This window comes from Electrophorus electricus, chromosome 23, assembly GCF_013358815.1.
Source record: "Electrophorus electricus isolate fEleEle1 chromosome 23, fEleEle1.pri, whole genome shotgun sequence".
In the NCBI taxonomy this organism is placed as follows: domain Eukaryota; kingdom Metazoa; phylum Chordata; class Actinopteri; order Gymnotiformes; family Gymnotidae; genus Electrophorus; species Electrophorus electricus.
This window is the reverse complement of record NC_049557.1, coordinates 2,270,001-2,291,805: the sequence shown is the minus strand read 5'-3', so window position 1 is coordinate 2,291,805 and position 21,805 is coordinate 2,270,001. Positions and strand designations below refer to the sequence as shown.

At 45.0% G+C, this 21,805-nt stretch overlaps 1 protein-coding gene across 1 annotated transcript in view; it reads right to left on the bottom strand.

The window, feature by feature from the left end:
* efna5b (ephrin-A5b) overlaps nt 1-21,805 on the bottom strand; it is a 75,585-nt gene that overhangs the window by 5,488 nt on the left and 48,292 nt on the right. Inside the window, exon 2 of the mRNA XM_026999815.2 lies at nt 5,155-5,447. Within this exon, the coding sequence (XP_026855616.1) occupies nt 5,155-5,447 (293 nt within the window). The remainder of the gene's footprint in view (nt 1-5,154; nt 5,448-21,805) is intronic.

The window sequence follows — 21,805 nt, the reverse complement described above, 5'->3', positions numbered from 1 at the left end:
ACCACTGTTGTTGACCACGCCTCTTCAGTGGTTGGCCCCGCCTCCACTTTTGTTGACCAAGCCTCTACAGTGGTTGGTCACACCTCCACTCTTGTAGATCACGCCTCTGCAGTGGTTGGTCACGCCTCCACTGCGTTGTGCGTCTTGCTGCTGCTTTAGATCTGATGTGGTTTCATAATTCTTTTGCAGTCCTTGAGCTAGATTCCAAAGATCATAGTGCTCAGTGGACAGTAACAGGATGTGCAAAGAGTGCTTGGAGATCAGAGCAAAGCAGATGTTATTCTAACAATTTATTACTTTCTATCAGCAATCGAAATGTAAAGGACAGTGGAAAAGTGAATAGTAAAAAATAGAGACAAAGCATGTCTTTGGACAGCAAATGATGTGTACAGACAGCAAAAGAAATAAGACAAACTAGGGTTCTTTGTTCCTTTGTAATCACATCTAGAGGCAAATATTCAAAAATCTGTAATATGTTGAATATCTAAAAATGTATAAATATATAAAACTACCATGCAATACACTTAACTAGACATGAAATTCCCATTCAAATATAGCAGCTCTGTGTTGAGCAGAGCTCCAATGATTAACATGTGCACACAGCATTGATTAAATCTCAGCATGAACCACCTATCAGTCTCCACATTTTCGACTGCTTTCTGTTCTTGGGCATTAGTTTGTTCATGTTTCCTGATGTAGTGAGTCTCATTTGCTTCTGTGATCAAACCTCACTGCTTTAATTTGTAATACCTAGCAAGAGTTCTCCAGAGATGACAAATTACAGTTATTTCATTTTAAGCGAGTTAAGAGTGTATGGATTCGATTTTTGCATCTCTGATTTGCCGCTCTTCTCTAGAGCAGCCTGCACTAGAAAGGCAGTGCAGCTATTCGGACACGGCTTCTTTTTTTCCCCGCGGAGCTTCTCGGAGAGTGTGACGCACAGTCTGGCAGGCAGTCCCGCCTGGGCAGGATGCCACTGAGCGTTACCGCGACACCCACTGGGCGGGGGAATCACAGGAAATGGGCACAGTCTAGGAGATGGGCAGTAAGGGGTGGAAAAAATGATGATGAAGCTCAAGGTTCAACTTTCCGTTTCCGGGGAGAGCGTACAGGACACGAACGATGGGCTTACGCTTGTCTGCCCCTGTACAGAAATGAACTAAGTAAGAGTCCCCTGTCACATTTAACTGATGCACACCTCGGATCTCCAGTCACCCGTGCAATTCTCCATGTTGCCATGCCAACTGCGTTGCTTCCTAAATATCATCAATCAAAGCCTGGGTTTAAGACATATTGTGGCAGGAAGTTGTGATTAAGATGCTTTTCTCTGGCCATAAAGTGTGGCCATTCAGCCAAATATGAAGACCTTTTTACGAACACGGGACAACATATAAATTTTCGATTCTACTCACATCATACTAAGTGTGATTCACTATTTTCCTATCAGTATCCTTCTCTCTCTTTCTCATAGGAGCTCTCTGATATTGGATTTACAGACCTTTTGAGATTAAAATGCGTCTTCGGATTTGCTATATTAGAAAAAGATGCTGCCTTAAGCATTCCGAGGTGGGGGAAATGTCACACTAGCCGTCAGTGTGCCGTGGCCTTTGACCCCAAAGCCTCACACCCAGACACACACGCAGACATACAATCACACACACACACACACACACACACACACACACACACACACACACACACACACACACACAAAGCCATTACTCACACGCAGCTAATACTGCATTCTGCTGAATTGCTTGCAGATGTGCACAACATTAAATAGCTTCCTGCATTTTCCTGAGGGCAGTAAAGTTAGCATCTGTAGCCTCTCTTTTCAAACCTACACAGAAAAAGGATAAAAAAAAACAGAAAGAAAAAAGAACACTGTTTGTCCCCGATAAGAAATCACCCTGTCTCCTCCAGCTCAGCATCCTGATGGACAATTTACCTTTTCCAGCCCCACAGTCATGACCAACCCAAAAAAACCCAACCCCCCCCCCCCCCCAAAAAAAAACCGAAGAATTATAGACTCAATTTGATTCCTGCCCTCGCTCTGCTTCCTTGATCAACCTGCTTGTGTTGCTCAAGTGGAAGACAACAGAACTCTGTCTCCTCTACCCTAATGCTATCAAAAAGACAACAAATCAGACTCACCCCCACTGAACTCTGGGAGAACAGGGGAAAAAATATGAATCGTTTCTTTTTTCATCTGGCAAACCTCAATTTGACATTTTAATCTCCATTGTTGGACCAAGTTCTAATTCATTCCTAATATTTGGTGGCTGTTTGTCATCTGATTATCCCATGAGAGTAGCCTAATATTTTTTAAAGAGTGTCAAAGAGACGATTTATATGTCTGACAATTTGTAAATCTCCATGTGTTACAGAAATGCTGACCTGGTTAGCTCAGAACTTACAACAGACGTGGGAATGGGAGGATTTGACGTCCGGAGTATTAGCTCCCTGTTTAGCCAACCGCATGCATCCTGTATGCCCCAATTATTTGCACATTTAAAAACATCACAGAAACTGCCAACATATTTGTGGTAATTTTTCTGAATGTCAGTGAGAAAGGTTAAAAAACCACCCTGATGAGTGGTGTTCACGGTCCACCTGGAGTCTTAAACTGAAGTGAGACCATGACCACAAGTTTTGGCCTCTAGTCTCCAAACACTAGAAATTTCCTATTGTCTGGGGTTTTCAGACATCACTGTCTGGTCACTAAACCTTTATCACAATATTTTGCATGGTCGATTTTAAGATGTGTCTCAAAAACAAAAATAATTCAAATCTATCTGGTACCACAGGAACAGACAGTAAGGAAGAAAGATGCTTTGGCTTTGTTGGGTGTCTGATTAGTGGTTAGAGCCAAACAGCTGAGAGACCTAATCAAACCCACAATGAACAGTAGCATAATGAATTGTTTGAAAAATACGATTACGAAATGGTGAGACAATGAAGCCAACGACATTGACAGTACAGTGAACGTCAGGCTAATAAGACATGGAATTGGGATTGAATATGACAGTTTTTTGATGTTCAAGCCCGACACTTGACAGATGGGTTGCTGACAATGATTTTAATTTCATAACAGGAGATTTTCCAGACAACTTCTACCTGATAAGTGTAGGTAATGCCACGTGTACACTACATGACTTTCAGAGTCGTCAGGCGGCTGTACTGTTCACACTGCACAGCTCTGCCTTGTAATTGGGAATCTTGAAGTCAGTGTGGTTTGCACACTACATGACTTATTGGCAACCGGGGACAACACAATACAAGATATTTCACCATCCGATGAGGCTGTCCGGCCCCCAAACTATGATTTGTCATAACACACACGAGAAATGACGCAGACAATGATGCAGTACCATGCGCAAGATGGATTGTTGTTCTCTCTGTAAAGTAATATCATTAGTTTTTTTTATCATAGAATCCATCTATCTATCTTATCTAAAACATTTTTAGCGTAGAATCAATCTCTATCTATCTATCTATCTATCTATCTATCTATCTATCTATCTATCTATCTATCTATCTATCTATCTCTTGTGGATATTTGGATATTTCACACACACACACACACACACACACACACACACACACACACACACACACACACACACACACACACACACACACACACACACACACACACACTCACTTGTAGCCATTGTAGGATTGTTTAGCGTTCTAGATATTTTTTGGGTCTCTGTGAGCGATTGGCGAGCCTCTTGGATCATGTATTTGAACAATTCACACATAGCGATCAGGATCTGACTTTCCAGCCAAGCGCGATCTGCAGCTTTTACTCGGCTACCTCCAAAACCCCCGAGTGGGCTAAAATCGTGTAGTGCGATCTCGGCATAAGAGATCTACATGCAGCTTGCCGCTACGCACCTTCATGGACCGCATGAAGATGTATGACTAGCTTATTCTCATACCCAAAGTTATTGAAATCTTTATTTATGTAGAAGATGACAAGCACAATTATGGAATATGCTGCCTTGAGAAAATAGATGCTAAACGCAAAAAAAAAACAAAAAACAAAGGCTACAAAGCAAGTCAACCGAGAAGAACCTATCTGGCCCAGCCTTGCTTCACCTCAGACAAAAGAAGCAGCCATCGAAAGAGACAGTTTAATCAATCAGAGAGGGAAAACGTCTTTCACACATGTTTAGTCTGCAGTGGGGGGGGGGGGGTTAGAAGAGGAATGATGTGCTTGATGGTTTTCATGTCCTCAGCAGCTCCAACTAGTGAAGCATAAAATAATCATTCAAGGTGCAATGAAGCCTCAGGGCGCAAGAGCACTAGCGGGGTCTTCAAGCAGAATAGATATATCTTATGAGGGGAAACTAATGAGCTTTAGGGGGTTTTCTGCCTCACCTTGAGGGCAGGTGTCCTTCAGCCAGCAGCACAAATTTTATTGTCTTATTGTTGAGTACTGATTCACATCAAGTTTGTCTGTCTCACTAGCTTCCATTTACTGGGAGCTTACTCACCTGACACAAATGAACTAAATTGGCCTTTTGGTTACAGTATTGTGGTCACTTGTTTTCAGCCATGGAAATACCCTGTAATGAATCAACATTTGTTCAAGCGGTTTGTCCTTGTTTTAACTGCAGGACTTCTATGATGTGCAATATGGATTGTTACCAGCAAATCAGCCATGATTACCACAAGTGAGTTGACTCATTCTTAGAACATATGGATACCAATTCTTAAATTTCACATGGGAACGTGTGAAAAGGAAATAAAATAAAGCCATAAGTAAATCACTAATATATCTGCAAAACAGACTCCAGTTTTGCAAGGGTTTTTCCAGGCCTTAAACAAATCATTTAGATTCTTAAAGAAAACACAAAATTTGACCAATTATCTAAATCAAAGTGGCACAAATCCACTTTTAAAACTGCACCTGATAAGACAACAGCCCTTATCCTAAGCCTTGCAAGTAAACAAGAAGCTCATGAATTCACAGTCTTGGCAGACACAAATTACACTATTATTTATTCTTGGTCCAAGTCTCCCTTTTAACATGATCCATGTGATGGAGGAACTAGAAGCTCCTAAAATAGATGAGATGAAACCTGGCCTGAGAATTCCTCCAAGCTTACACCTCAGAGTGACAGTGTGAGAAACGTATTCACTCACATATGTAGTAGTACTCCCGGCCCGGGCGGAACTCGAAACCCAAGGAAAACGGTGTGAAGAGCTGGAATTTCTCGGAGAACTTGAGAGGTCCGCTGGGTGAGTGTGGCCTGTTGCACTCCCACCTCTTGAAGCCTTTGGCCGTGTCATCGCAGGTGCTGTAGCCGTCGTAGTTCACCATGTAGAGGACGTAGCGCTCGGTCCTCTCCTCGGGAACCGAGTCTGCGTAGTGGGGGCAGTAGACGTCCAGGTAATCATTTATGCAGACGTCGATGTGGTAGTCTCCCCTGTGGAACCTGGACAGCAGACAGAAACCAAACAAACAAACACACACACACACACACACACACAAAAAAAAACAGCCATTAAAAGTGACTCCCACTGCTTTGTAATGAGTGCTTTATCGCTGCTGCTGAGTAAGCGTGTGCTAAAACCTTCCGGATTCAAACAAGGGCAGGCAATAACTTTTGCACGTAGATGTTTTCTTTAACTCTTTAAATGGGGATACGAGGCTACCTGAGACGTGGATGTTCTCCGGACCTGCATTCTCCGGATATCACTAAAAATATTTACGATCTCTAAAGTTTAACATGAGCTTCCAGCAACTGGGAGGTTGTGTCTATAAATCCTTCAAAGCAAATCTAAGTATTTAGCACACAGCTCCAGATGCAGATATGCTGAACGCAAAGCCTTGGAAAAATGGGTGCCTCTCTGGTGTCAAGCTCTGAAATACGCTTTTACCTTCAGAACGCGGGAGTAAGTCCATAAGAACACGCAGGAATTTGCGTAATGGTGCGCTCAGCAGTCAGGCACAGTCAAGCGTGTTGATGCAGGAGGGTATTTATCACCACAAGCCTGTTACGTACACGCCGTGTTCTTTTTATAGCTCCAGAGCTGGGTTCAAATCAATGGCAAATGAATGAGGCAATATATTCACACAGCACCTTCCTTCTGCACTCTGTTATTTAGCATGATCAGAGCTCCGGAGTGGTCATAACCCCTGTCTGTTTTTCTTTTAAACGCCGTTTCCTCTGGTCACCGGACTCTCTCGAAGACCCGTAAACACAGCCGAATTAATATCTTCCCCGCTTCTAAACGTATGCTACCCCCCCCCCCCCCCCCCCCCAACAACCTTGAGGGCTGACACATCTGCTGTTAGACAGACATTTTTAAGGTCAGAGGAGAACGGGTCAGAGCTTTAATTGGAAATTAGCCTTGCGTTGTTAGAGCAATGGCTTGGTAGGAGCATGCTCGAACTTTTAATAAAATTTCACTCTTGTATATGACTCAAGTGGGTGCCTACATTTTCAGTCCCTTTAAACCTTTTTTTTTTTTAACAAATCAAAGATCAAAACATAAAAAGGAAATGTATTTGCCTCACAGGACGAAACTAGCTGAACTATAATTTACGCACTTTTTGTTTGAAAGTCTATATTCGCATGTCCTTGTGAAGTCTTACAAAGTAGTCTGGTTGCAGAGCCAAAATAAACAGTGAAGTTAAATAACCATGAAGCAGTGATGTGAAAAAAAATTGCTGGGTGACATTAATTATCCGGGCATTGCTGGACAGGACTGATCTGAACCTGGGCCAGGAGAGAGGGACAGGAATACCAAACAAAACAGCTGTCTCTGTGGACAAACTCACTTCTCTGCCATTACAGTCATGACGAGAGGTTTGTGTGCATTTCTGTGTGTGTGTGTGTGTGTGTGTGTGTGTGTGTGTGTGTGTGTGTGTGTGTGTGTGCATTTGCTGCACGATGAACATACCCTGCTCTCATTGAGCCTGTATTATTGTATCGAATCACTTTGTTCTTAAATGTGCAGTGCCCCTTGGTTAATAATTCTACCCACAGTTAAAGCATGAGTCCTTCTCTGCACTGTGGCCAGGCACAAATGACATCATGGGGGCTAAGGTAGATACACAAAGACTGTAAGGTGCTCCCTGCTACCAGCAGTCAGTCGAAAGACATGTACTTTGGAATAAAAGAAAGGATCTTATTGTCATCTGGGGTTTATATTCATCCATGTGACATGGTTCCCCTTCTTTTCTCTGGTGTTTGTGGGAATGACAGCAAATGTATATAATTGCTGTTAAAAATTCTATGTCTTGTCCGAGAAAATGCAGATTAACTTTCGGTTATGGTCATAATATTATGCATCACTCCCTGAACCCCTTTTTTGGAACATAAAATTTTGATGGTTAATGGTTAAAGGTCACATTAGGAGTGCTTTGGTAAATTCTGTAGAGGTTTAGGTTTTTTTAATTGATATGAGACACAGCCTTCCCTTAACGGCATATTCTCATTCGGTGTTCCTAAAACTTAATAGCATTCTCAATTTATTATTAACATTCATTTAACATCAGTTCCAATCTGGCTTTCATCAAGAAATATATTATGACACCATGTGTTGTATTAAGAAATCTTATTCAATCAAACCAAGATTTTGTAGGAGCACTGAAACTGTCAAGGCAGCTCTGTGCCTGAGCAGAGAACTTATCCAACGCATGCATGATTGTTGATGGCTGTTTACCTCAGTGACCACTGCCTGCTGAAACATACAAATCAACGGAAAACCAATATCACTTAAAAAGAGCTTCGAGGGAAGGTTCTCGATGCTCCGGTGATAAAAAAAAAAGGGGGGGGGGGGTAATTAAAAACTCGGACAGGATGGCAAGCTAATTGTCAAATTATGCTAATTACATGTCTTTGTTATGCTACAGCTGTTAGGGAGAGAGCTTGAGGTCAAAACACACAACTACTCTGTAATCAGAGAGGTGGCTCGCCCAAGTTTAGAACATATTTATTACAAGCTGATTATAACCCCCAAGGAGCTCAAGATGCAGGAACCCCATTATTTCTCTCTCTCTCTCTCTCTCTCTCTCTCTCTCTCTCTCTCTCTCTCTCTCTCTCTCTCTCTCTCTCTCTCTCTTTTCAATGCTTTTGTGCCAGGTTGGTAAGAGAGGTGGCTGACCCCACTGCTCCGTGATTGACCCATTTCCATTACAATTACACAGCCCAGTGAGATCACTGCTCTTTCTGAATAAAGTCCCATCAGCCCCCGAAACTGCAGCTCGGCCTGAGCCATGCCACAGGAGTGAGAGAGGAGAGGGAGGGAGAGAGAGAGAGAGAGAGAGAGAGAGAGAGAGAGAGAGAGAGAGAGAGAGAGAGAGAGAGAGAGGGAGGGAAGCAGAAAAGAAGAGAAGCAGAAAGATTCTTTATGATAAAAGACAGTGTGATTGCCTATAAGACATTAGCCCTGCTGCACTAGACTCTCTTTTGCTGGTATAGTACAGAAACACACATGCACACACACCCAGGCACATAAATATACTCATGATTCTCTAACAACAAGGGGTTTCCACTCAGTTTATAGCAAATAATTTGGGATCTTTTAGTTTAGTGTAAGCATTTTTAGGTAAAGAAAAAAACTCACAGGGATAGTAAACTGTACAATGTTCCCACGGGATCAGAACTTACATCTTCCCATAACATTATGGAGTTATTTGTTCCCCACAAAGCATGTAGAACAAAGGCACACACACACACACACACACACACACACACACACACACACACACATATTTATATATATATATATATATATATATATATATATATATATATATATATATATACATATATATAGTACACATATGTGAAACAGTCCCCAAACAACCTCACACAGATAATCATTTTTCTACGCACCTGTTGGCAGGACAGACTAGCCTAGCATTTTAGCCAAAAGCAGTTCACCAATTACTGTTCGCACAGAACACGCACGTTCATGTCAGTTCATGTGAAAATCTTGTATTACCGCTGACCTCAAATGTTACAGGCCAAATAAATCGAAATGCACAGTGCTCCAAGCTAGGGAAAGCAGAGCAAGGCAGTTGTCTCAAAGCCCAAATTGGCCGGGTTTTATTCACAGCAGACCTCTGTATTTATAAACCCTGGTGTCTGCCAGACCACCTCACGCTCCCCTCTCTTAACCGTAACGTCAGTCTGAAAGATTTTATGCTCGCGTATAATCCCAGATGATTGCCTTTGGCTACAGGCTGCATTCAGGAAGATGACAGGTGCATTTGGTTCCCATTTGCCTATTCTTCTTCTCTTCCTAAGCGAAGCCCATGCGACCACGGTGTGTGACCATCATGGGGCCCATGCACTGGATGCAGGTACCGGACAATGCTCGGTTAGCGTAGCATGCTTAGGTACAGGTGAAATTTTGGCCCTATAATGTTTGTAACATGCAACACAAGAATGGATTGAGTTCTTAGCGGCTTATTAGACATTAAAAATGTGTTGTGTATAACTAAGCATTGCTTGGGCATAAATGCAGCTGTAAAATTATTCCCTAAATTCATCGGTCCTTCATTTGCAGCAAATTAGCAAATTTGGGGATTTCTCCCAGCAATTTGGTCAAATTTCTTGTCAAAGTGGTAAAAAGTGGGAGTCCATTATTACATTATCTTTGATTCTACACTGTCAATACAGAGGATTGAATCCCCACAAAACACTGATCGATTAGCCCCAAAACCCCACAGTGGATCTGAAGGTGGATTGTCTCCATCTGAGCTCCGTTCTGCCTGAGATTACGCCTCTTTTTCTGTGGGTGCCTCCTAGAGATTATGCAGCCATTTCGTTTTAGTTCAGCAAAGATATTAGAAAATCAATACTAGATTGAAGCCATAATACCTTAAGATAAAATGCTCTCACAAGCAAAGAGGGTTTACATCAGTTTATAGGAACCTGATCCAAAGTGACTTCTAAGTTTACCGCCCAAACCTCTCACCTCTCTGAGAGGCTCTAAACTCTCTTTCACTTTATCAGTGCGGCTAGAGCATCAGCCCCCCAAATCTCTACTGCTTTCACCTTTCTTTAGTAGAATGTCACCTCCCGCTCTGTCTCTCCTGAGTGCCAGGAACATTTAGAAGGGCATCGTTCCGAAACAGCCGGACGATACAGACAGGGAGATTTCCAAGAATGGCACACGCTCACCGATTCACTCGGATTCATTTCTAGGCTGGCACTGCGCCCTTTGCGTGCAGGAATATAAATTTTTATCGCCTTCCCTGCGAGTGTATGGAATGTATTTTCGATTTCACACAATGGCCGCAGAATTTGATGTAAGTAACATTTGCAACATGTCCTTGGGATCAAGGTTGTGCTATACTATTGGCAACATTTATTTATATGATTAAACTCCTACCTAGTGACTGTTAAGGGTGGGTCTGAGGCACCTTTCCTCCAAGTGGAGGGAGTAGAGTTTTAATCTAATGTTCATTAGAACATTCCTGTCCTCCAATCCATCCTATTCCCTCAGGATGCTCGGAGCTACCAGCAATTCGGAAGTCAGACCCCACATCTCCTAGAACATTTAGGACCAGTGAAAGAAAATCTCGATGGCACATCCTTATATCATCTGCTGCTGTCCTCTGGCTGCAGATATGATATGAGAACCAGCTGTGTGCAATAAAACCCAATGCTGTCCCAGCACAGGTAATATTTGTAATTCTAGAGGCTTGATCCCGCTGCATTACCAGTAAATCAGGACGGCATTTAGACAGTTCGGCATTTGGCAGCCAACACTCGGACACGCAGGGCTCTCAAATGATCTGCAACATGGCAGGAGCGACCTTGGTTTCATCGCCACGGGAACGCTGGAGGAGGGACGGTGCACCGATGGCTTGACGGCTGGCCCGTCTTGCCCGCTTCTAGCCAGCCAGGGTAGTCAGCATATGCTCTGCATATGTTTCCCCTCTCTCTCTCTCTCTCTCTCTCTCTCTCTCTCTCTCTCTCTCTCTCGTTCTGCCTCTCATACTTGTCCCCTCACTGAGCTCTGCAGGCTAATTTGGGTTTGGTAAGGAATGTAGGCCTGGGCTAGAAAGAGGAGGAGGACACAGTGCTTTTCTTGAGTGGAGAGAGAGAGAGAGAGAGAGAGAGAGAGAGAGAGAGAGAGAGAGAGAGAGAGAGAGAGAGAGAAAATGAGGCTTTTTATCTTCGTGGAATCTTCTGTGTGGCCTCCCCGCCACTAAGACTCTCTCCAAGACATTCTCTGTGGTCCACTCCCACCAGAGGTTTGGAGATTCGTCTGAGTGCACTTTTCATAAGAGACACCAGCAGAAGCCAATCTCTCTCGACAAGAGCTTTGCGTGCGTGCGCGAGTGTACGCGAGCGCGGGCCAGTGGGTGGCCATGGGGAGGGTTTAAGAGAGGTGAGGGGCAAACAGATCCAGTCAAGGCAAACAGCCATTGCCCACAAGATTTATCATAAAGAAGGAGAAGGGTTAATGAGGTCCATGCATCACGACCCGCAATGACAAATGAATGCATCAAAGCGCTTAACCACCCGACCGGTCAGCCAGTATCACTAGAAGCCTGCCTGGGCCCCTTCACTGTCTCTTAATATCTCGTCTCTCTTCTCGTTCTCCCTCCATCTCTCTCCCCAAGTCTCCCTCATTCCCCTTCTCACTCCTTTCCTATGCAGTTTTTTTTTCCCCTAACCACGAGCAAACACTCACAATTACCAAGCATCGCTAATGAGGGCGGTAAGCAGAGCTGGGGAGGAAGGTCTGGTCAAAACAAGCCACTGGCGCTTCCTCTGATGTGTAATTTCGCCGTGGGTCAGCTGGAGTGTGACACCCCACAGCCCAACACACTCCCCGTGGATTAAAATCAACAAGTCATTCCTCACTCTCGAAGTCTTGGAAACATGGCCCTCTCTTTCTCTCTCCCTCCATCTCACTCTCTTACTCTTAGTCATTCTCTCTCTCTCTCTCTCTCTCTCTCTCTCTCTCGCACTCTCTCTCTCGCTCTCTCTCTGCTTGTCCACCCTTTAAGCATCCCTAGCTCTGAGGGCAGGTTTATTTCTCCAGCAGGACAAATGGCAGGGCCCAACATAAACTTCCTTAAGTCTTTATTAAATTGTTTATGCGACCTATTTATTACGCAGTGCTGGTGAAACTGCTTCAACAAATGAGAATAAACAAAAAAAAAAAAAAGCACAAATAAAGTGGAGCTGAGATCGAACATCTGAGCTATTCTGTCTTCCATGTCTGCTTGTTTTTCCTACACGCGCTGTGCAAGAGTATGTGAACGGCGTTCAAATACTTTCACCCAGAGAAGCAGGTGGGTGGATTCGGTCTGACTCCCACTGCCCTTGGAGTGACTAGTTTCTTGAGAATATAGCTGATCGATAAACCTAAATATCAACCAAGAATAATCATTTTCCACAGCAAAGAGTGTTAGGATCTCCTCTCATGTGTGAACAGACACATATACCGTTTAGGGGAAGCAACAGCTATGTGACCAAAGAAAATTCAAAGCGTTAAAGAATGCAAATGCAGGAGGCTCCGGTCTCGTTGGCTTAGCAGGGAATCGGTCAGGCCTTGTAGTGAACCGCCTGCAGCTGACAAACACACCTGCCTTGATCTACTCGTCACTTTCTGCTTCCTCTTCAATGGGAAAGGGCTTAGTGAAGGCTGGAGACTCGAGTGAATGTACACACAAGACAACGTTCTGGGATTCCGCGTTAGTTTTCATATTTGCTAATGGCTTTCCAACGAAACCCTACCCTGTGTCATGCACTTTTCAGAACACAAGTGCCAGTGAGTGGGTAATACATGTAGCGTGATGAGAACTCAAGCAAATGCTCCAGTGAAGCCGTCTGTCCTATTTACAGAGACACAACGCTGATACAGTGTTTCGTCAGCCCCTGTATCTGGCTCTTTCTTTGATGGGAGACATTCTCTCATTCAGCAACCCTCACACACACACACACACACACACACACACACACACACACACACACACACACAAACACAGGTTTCCCATTGTTTTTAGCAGATAATTACACCTCGGCCTTCACTGGGCAAGGGTAAATTAAGGCTGCCTTCAGGAAAACACTTATATTACACACAATATGGCCCACAGATGGACGTCACATCACTCACATCTCCCCTCCCCCTGCCCCCCCCTCTCTCTCTCTCTTTCATGCTCTCTCTCTCTCTTTCATGCTCTCTCTCTCTCTCTCTCTTTTCCTCTCCATGATCCCTGTGTAGGCAGAGGAGGGCGAGGGCTCTGATTGCATGCTACACCCACTGGGCACCTCAATCTGACCCTCCTCAGCCCTGCGTTTGGGCTCAGACTACTACCCACACATTATAACATCACTGACCCTTTCTCTCTCTCTCTCTCTCACACACACACACGCTCACACACACAGCACATGTGTGCGCGTGCAGTCGCGAAACAGATGAGAGCCGGGAAGGAAGAGACAGTACAAAAGTGAGTAATTGAGAGGGAAGGAGGAGAAAGAGAGAATTAGAGAGAGGAGAGAGATAAAGGGATGGGGTGATGTCTTTTTTGTTCTTTTTTTTTTTTTTGCAGCGCTGGCCTTGAAAAGCACAACTGACAGTGAGAGTCTCATGAAGCCACAGAGCACGTGATGAATCGCTGAGACTAGTCTGTTTCATTGTTTTTAGAGCACATGTTCTTGAGTTGCCTTCTAATTATAAAGACACTTGACTTGTTGGGAGCGAGGTAGTGAGAAACTTCTAGCTCTTCTATTATTGTGGATATTTTATTATAGGATCAACTTGTCTCAAAGTTACAAAAAGCACTGCATAATGTAGTTGTGTGTGTGTGTGTGCATGCATGTGTGTGTGCATGCGACCAGTGGACCTGGAACTTAGATGGAGTAGATGTACTGATGTCTTTTCTATAAAACGACGGTTGAAGCATCTGCCAGGCTGCAGCACGTCCATTACGGCTCTGATCCCGGCTCCTATGCCACCACAGAGCCGAAGATCCTTCATGCTACATCTCCAGCATTTGGTATCTGAGTGGGCTGTGATAGCCTTGAGCTATATAGAAAATACTACATCAGACCCTGTATCAGACTTTGTGTGGACTGCATGGTTTTCTGTTGGCAACAAAATTCAAGTAACCAGTGTTGCGAGCCCAACAACCTGCTCTAGCCTCCACACTGACAGCACATTGATTCTAGTGTCAGCGTAAAGATGGCTGCGTTCTAAAACAGGTATAAAATGACTGCAGCATAATTTCTTATTTGAGCTGCGTTACGATTATACGTGATGTTTTATACCCTGTGCCTTATACATAATGTTAAACACACTTCAGTGCTGTTCTCTGCACTTGCCCTGTGTGGGCATACGTGTGTATGTCCTAATGAGCTGCGACTACGCTGGGAGAACTAAGGGCCGCCCATGCTTGGAATGGTAATCACCGGTTATCTGCAGGCTGCCCTGTGAGCTGCCAAGTGACATCACACAAGTCTGGTGGCACTGAAAAGGAGAAGAGGTACAGAAGGAGTGAGAGGGAGAGAGAGAGAGAGAGAGAGAGAGAGAGAGAGGGAGAGAGAGAGAGAGAGAGCAAGAGATGACCGAACTACAAGTTGTCAGGCAGGCACAAATGTGTAGCTGCTGCATGCCTGATAGCTTATCTGAGAGAGAGAGAGAGAGAGAGAGAGAGAGAGAGAGAGAGAGAGAGAGAGAGAAACAAAGACTAAGACAGAGAAAGAGGAAAGAAGCCAGGCAGGGATACAGAGAGATGAACAGAGATAACTAAAGAACGGGAGTTAAACAGTAAGGAAGTTCATTGTGAAAAAAGAAATAGAGCAGTGGAGAGTGAGCGAGAGAGGACAGGATGAAAACTAAAAACGAGAAAGCATGACGTGAACGGAGAAAAAGGAGTGAAAGAGGAGAGACAGAGTTACACATTTTCTACACTGCAATTCCATAAAGGAATGCAAGAAAGTAGAAGTTCATGACCTGCGTGGCCTTTCTAACTATGAACGGCGGCACGGACCTCACTGCACCACAACGTTTATGCGACATAACCTTGAGGTCTTTGTGGCCAACTGTTGACCCTCTCACCCCCCCCAAAGACACACAGAAATCTTCTCACCTCAAAGAACCTTCAGAACCTTCTGAATCCTGAAGCTTGTAAAAAGTGCTGTGATCCTCATAGAATTTTTTTTTTTTAAGTATGAAAAAAAAACATGTCTGTGCTATAATGTCACTATTTTAATCAAAAAGGCTCTTTCCCAGCTCACAAGCCCTGAGCAGCAGAAGGCAGAGGACATATGTGTGCGTGCATGTGTGTGTGTGTGTGTGTGTGTGTGTGTGTGTGTGTGTGTGTGTGTGTGTGCGTGTGTGTGTGTGTGTTTGTGCTTGTGTGGGTGGTAGCTGAGTGGACCGAGATGCCACAAATGGCACAAAAAGAATGCCCATCGTTTTTCCCCCCATCGAGAGGACAAAACATTTATTTTACATCCAAGAGAATCCTACGCAGTATGTGTGATTTAGGACACGTTTGCTCCTCTCTGTTGGCGGCAGAACATCAATTCAAACGTAGTTAGGGAGGCCCAGACTGTTCCCAGAGCCTGACAGAGGGCCTGTCTCTGTAAACCATTAAAAGTGGGCCATGGTGTGGTCTAATGATGCCACATGGTTTGGGACATGGGCCAACATGGCATGTGATTTGTGGAACGGTTGTCACGGAGCGTCTGACAGACCTCGCCTTCAGAGTGCGGTTTAACGTTAGCGGCGAGCGCTTGCCCGAACCGCGCTTGCGTGAATAAGCATGGACGCAGAGCGATGCAATCCGCGCTGCTCTGCCAAGCTTTATGAAATGTCAGTTTAAAATGTAATGCGACACCCAAAGAGATAATGTCATGAGCAGAGCCTGACAAAGCTACGTGTAACATAATCGCTGGGACGCAATGGCACCGGTAATGTTAATGGACGAAACGCTTCAGGGTCGGTACAAAAGACACCATACACCATAATAGGATTCATGTGTGGATTGTGCAGCATCCAAATCATGACAGGTATGGATGCCTTATTATTGAGGCCATTGATAAACACAGATCATATTAGCCATGGGCTAATACGCTTTTCACCTCACTATTGTTTTTACATCTCTAGACTTGAGTGCTTACAATTCACATTTTCAGGGTAATTTCAATAACACTTCTGGCTAAACAGATGGTTCCATCAAAATGAAGCCCACCCATCATGAATACCAATTGTAGCACCACCCAAGGGTTCTTTGTTAGTTAATTTAATGTGCAATTGCCTCATAGGATATTTCTTTTGAAAAGGCTTTACTCTAGCCTGCTGGGAAACCAAAATCAATACTGGTCTGAGGCAATTAAGATAAGTAAATGTCCACAGGTGAGCTCACAAGCCGTTGGAGGATACATCAGACATGACAAAGTGCTCAAAAACGTTTCCTGCGCACCACCCTGACTACATCCATGGTCTGTGCCCTTCTGGAGCCACCAACTCCCCCCAAGCCTAACCGAAACAATTACAGCCGAAAAGCCTAATTTTCCTTTGGGATAGAACAGTGCTATTGGCCGACTGCATGATTTACAGCAGGGTTTCCCAATCCAGGTCTGACGGGGACCACCAAATTCTCAACATTCTTGATCGATCCCAGCTCCCAGTACAACTGTCCCAGGTATTCAGTATTAGGACCTGGAATAGAGAAAACCTATGGACCATCTGGGCACCCAGACGACTGGATGGGAAAACATAGATTTACAGCCCAAAACCAGTTCTTATGGAATTCGCTACAGTAGGGCATTGGGGTGAACCACGACTGTATAGAGAGGGAGCCCTCTCCAGCTGATCTACAGGTGATGTGGTGCAGGTTCAGGACGAGAGGAGCAGCTGTAGTTGCCGAGGAATAAATCTCACACTTGTCATATAGCATCTGCCACCCGGGGCTGGTCTGTGCTCCCGTGACCCCTACGTCCATCGCTCTTCCCGAGACCACTGCATCAGAAGGAGCTAAACAAGGCATCTGTTGCAGCCTGGGGGTCGACCTGTTTTTTCCCCCCATGGAGGAGCTGCCAAGGTCATGGGTAGGGGGTTAAGTAATGCATTACAGACATAGTGTTAACTCGTGGACCATAGATCTTTATCTGAACAAAATGGCAACATGAATCAGCACAGAAAGGCTGGAAAAACAAAATCTCAGGGCAAAGAATGGTTTTGGTACCAAATGTATTGTGTGTAGGACTGTGCTTCTGGAGGTATTTTTGTCAGAGGAAACCAATGGTGAAGGCCATTTTTAGTTCCAAACATGGTAATAAAGAAGTAGTGGTCATGAGAAGCATAAAATGCCCCATGGCTATGAGGTTGGTAAGCTCTCCCACGAAAATATCAAACTGATAATATCATTAACTGGTAAGCTCTCTCATAAAAATACCATCAATCTGATAATGATTTCCCAACAGATCTGGGGGAAAAATTCACTTCTTTAATTTAGTTGTGGCCGAGTGTTCCTTATCTTTAAAGCACACAGCCAAACTGTCTGGTTGCAAATTTCAGCACACTTGGGCTCACACCAAAGTCCCACTGTGTAGGAGGGTGGTGATTAATTAAGCAAACAAGCCAGGAAGTGCATGTGTCTGTATATGTGTGTGTGTGTGTGTGTGTGTGTCAGGGAGGTTGTGTATGTGTGTTAGAGAGAGAGAGAGAGAGAGAGAGAGAGAGAGAGAGGGAGAGAGAGAGAGAGAGAGAGAGAGAGAGGGAGAGAGGGAGAGAGAGAGAGAGAGAGAGAGAGAGAGAGAGAGAGAGAAAGAGGCCTTTGCGGGTTTTTCAGGATTTTATTTTATTTTGGGTTTGGGGAGCTGGAGAATATGAGGACAATCCAAAAAGGACTTTACTCCTCTCAGTTCACACTGCAATTGGTCTGCACCACATGTCCTGCTAAAGAGTGCCATGGAAATCCTTCCCATGCAGCAAAAGTCTGACGGTACACAACTTCATGACTAGTGTGTTTCCATCAAGACCCGCTTCTCCACCATCTTGACCTATTTGCCACACCAGAGAGGCATAACCGTAATTGAGGGTGGGGAGTAAAAAAAGAGGTCTTTAGGTCAGGTCAGGCACGGCCGGGCGTAATTCGAACATTTGGAACGTTTTCGATTACGGTTAGGGCTGACGGAGGAGTGAAAAAGCATACCGTCCTTCCAAAGAAAAGTGGGCCAAGTGGATGACACATCTACTGAAGCAAGATGGAGTAGCAAGAGGTGGTGGATGAAGGAGAAAACGAGCGTGCCTAAACATAGAGCGCTGACAGGATGCCTATCCTCTCCTCGCTCACGGACACCCTGCAGCTGTTCCCTCAATCGGCCTCTCAGGGCCAGGCAGGCCTGTCAGAGCCTCGGGCCTGAGCTAAGCCCTCACAACAGGCCTAGAGAAACAGTGCACGCACGCTTCCGCTGCACTGGTCACACACGCACACACCGGCAGCGCGGAGAATAGTGTAGCACGCACGCCGTCGCTGCTCACGTTAGGACCCGGCAGGGGTCGCGGCCACGCTTCGTCATTGGCCCAGATGTCTGGGGGCGGGGGTTGCTGTGCTGGCAGTGCAGAAACAGCTCGCAGAAGCGCTACTAGATCAACTCAACAGCACTGAGTTATGAGGCGTGGGTTTACCTGCAGTTGTTCCAGCTCCGGCTTGACACAAATCAAAGTGCCGGGCCGTTAATCAGCGCTTGATTTATTCGGTCTGGCATATTAGGCGGTCAGCGAGCAGGAGATTCTTGAAACTCAGTTTCTCATGAACATCCATCGTAAATCATTTGGTGGGAAGGAAAAACAAGGATGCCAAGGGTGTATGTGTTAGCTTTAATAGCCATAGGCAACAGGAGGGAAATATGGGAGGAGTGTTGGTGTACGGAAAGAGGAGGCTCGCAGATGGACTTTCCCTTCTGAGTTCTGCACCTTAATCATTGCAAGGCAACATCCATCAGAGGGAATAGTGACAGAGCTAATTTGACAGGCATCCGAGATGGAAATATTAAACGCACAATTACTGAGACTGAAAGAGAGAGAGAGAGTAAAAGAGCAAGAGAGCTGCCCAAAGAATAATGCCCGAAACAACAAGATTAAACTAGTCGTGACACCGTTGCAAAGGATAGCTTACAGATCTGAATAATAACAACAACCACACACACCACTGGGTATGGAAAACCAGAAAGGACCACTCCCTATTTACATTCCTGGGAAGGGATAACGAAGCAAAAGAGAACAAAAATCTTTGGTTGGAAAATCCTATTTATCAGGCTGTGGATGATTTAGTGGCAGAGATTATGAGCAATATCCCCCCACCACCATATCTTTTTGAAGTCATGGATGACCAAGTTGAAATTGAAGCAGCATCCATTCCATTCCAGCTCTCTGTCTCTCTCTCTCTCTCTCTCTCTCTCTCTCGCTCTCTCTCTCTCTCTCTCTCTCTCTCTCTCTCTCTCTCTCTCTCACTCCCTCCCTCTGTCTCATCCTGGGCTTCAAGCAGCCAGCATTCTCTTTCCTGGGTTCACCGCATGAGCGCTCTTAGAAGATAAGTGCGAGAGATAGCCAGGGCCCGCACCACATCTGAGTGTGCGTCTCACCCACCGGCTGCCCCCCGTCTGCCCTGGCCACCGCCGGGCCAGACCCTGTGGCCGGAGTGGCGAAGGAATCCAGATGCATTTCAGTGGGCCAGGCTGAAAAAGCAGAGGGCCGTGCAGACAGCGCTCACGAAAATCCTGGATCTCCGAGTCTCGATGAGACCAATGCTAATTGTTTAGTAAACAAGTGTAACCAGCGAAACCCCACAGACCACAAAGCGTAACTAAAGCTGCCTACAAGTTGAGTGAATATTTGCAGGCCTTTAAAACATTTGCAGACATGCCAAAGTAGGGGTGTATTTTTTTTTTTTTGTTTCCAAGACTACAAACCATTAGTAAGCATGTGTAAAGGTAATACGTACTGGGACTGAGTGGCCTTCGACTGCAAAATGGAAGCACTGCACTTCTACCTTTCATTTAACATATCAAAGTAAAAGGTTTATACACCTAAGGGAGAGCACATCGCAATCAATATACCAGCTCATTAAGTTAATTTGCTGTGTCTCACGTAATCTGACATAGGCTGGGCACTAGAAAAGGTTAAATGACTGTTTTGCTGACCCTGCAAGCTTTCAAGATTCTTCAAAGACGCGGTCGCTTGTGTGCATGTGTGTGTGTGTGTGTGTGTGTGTGTGTGTGTAACTATACGCATGTCCTTATTAGCATTAAATGAATGCATTAATTTCACTTTGATCTCTGTTATTGTTGGACTTTAGAGACTTAGAGCTAGACTAAGCAATAATAGTAGTGAGACAATCATAACTTTGTTTCTTCTGCTTCTGCAAAAACGATTTGAAAAAATGATGGTCTATAAGCTAACATAGCTCTCTAATAGAAACAGTCTTCACCTGCTAACAGCCGCCAGAGAAAAGGAATGAGGGAGAGTGAGGCAGAGTGAGAGAAAGATTCATAGAGAGAGAGAGAGAGAGAGAGAGAGAGAGAGAGAGACGGACAGATGAACAAAAATTTATGGGGTTTTTTGTGTTTGTTTTTTTGTCTGTTGGCCCTGGAAAGGCTGATAGACATTGAGAATCCCAGAGAATGACAGTGTGTGATATCAGGGAGAGTGTGAGAAACTAATCTCTTTATCCTTTGTCTCCCATTGCCTAAAAAACAAAATAATGATGACAAAAATCCTCTCACATTTCTCTCACACACCTAGACACAGCGCCCGAAGTCAAAAGTCCGATGCATTTTGGGCTACAGCTATGACCATCTAAAAGAGTTGTGCTCGGGCAGAGAGCATAGAGAGATATGGGAAGGCAAACAAGACACACTGTAAGGGGCCCAAGAAGAGAGCAGAGAGGTGGAGGTCCAGGAAGTCCAGGAGGTCCAGAAGGTGGGGCAGGTCAAGGAGAGGCCCAGGCTTTGCACCGGTGCTGGGTTAAAGCAGGGTACATTCTGCAGGAAGCATGAATAAAACCGAGACGGAGAGGAGATGAAAGAGGCACCTTATTTGGCAGAGGCTAAAAGACAGCGTGCACACACACACACACACACATACACATACACACACACACACACGCGCGCGTGTCACTTTCTGCGTCGTGTATCCTATTATGTCACCCTGCATGTGTGTACACACGTGCGCGTGTGTGCATGAAGCGGGTGCGGGGCGGCGGCAACCCTACGAACTGAATCAGTCGCAGCTGCAGAAGAGGTGTGTGATGAATGGGTTTCGCTAGGGGTGCTCTGTCATACGTCAAATCCCTGTACCATTGCCAGCTCATTCAAAATCCCCCCGCCCAAATTTGATTCATAAATGGTGTTTTCCCTCTGTTCATGGAGCGAGCAAACAAAGTTTCCTGGATGCTGAGCATGAGAGGTGCAGGCGGGCACCTGTGGTGAGGTGTTTGTTAGTGCCCACAAGCTAAAGGGCCGTCGGGGCCCATTTTCCTTAGCTGTAGGTAACCAAGAAGGAAGAAAGCAGAACATGAACAGAAACAGAACCCGGCTTGCTGCTTAAAACACACAAATGTGCGCACACACACACGTGCGCGCATATGCACATGCAAAACGCGCGTTTCAGATTCTCTTGTCATTCACCTAATAGACTCTGAGCTATGCCAGCCCCCATAGGAAAGACTGCAGACCTGACCTATGCATGTCTCAGGCAATCAAGCAATTAGCCCTGGTACAGCATGAAAATAAAATAATGATGGAAAGAGAATTCAGACCACCCACTTCAGAGGGACCTTACACGCTACAGCTCAGAGCGTCTCCAC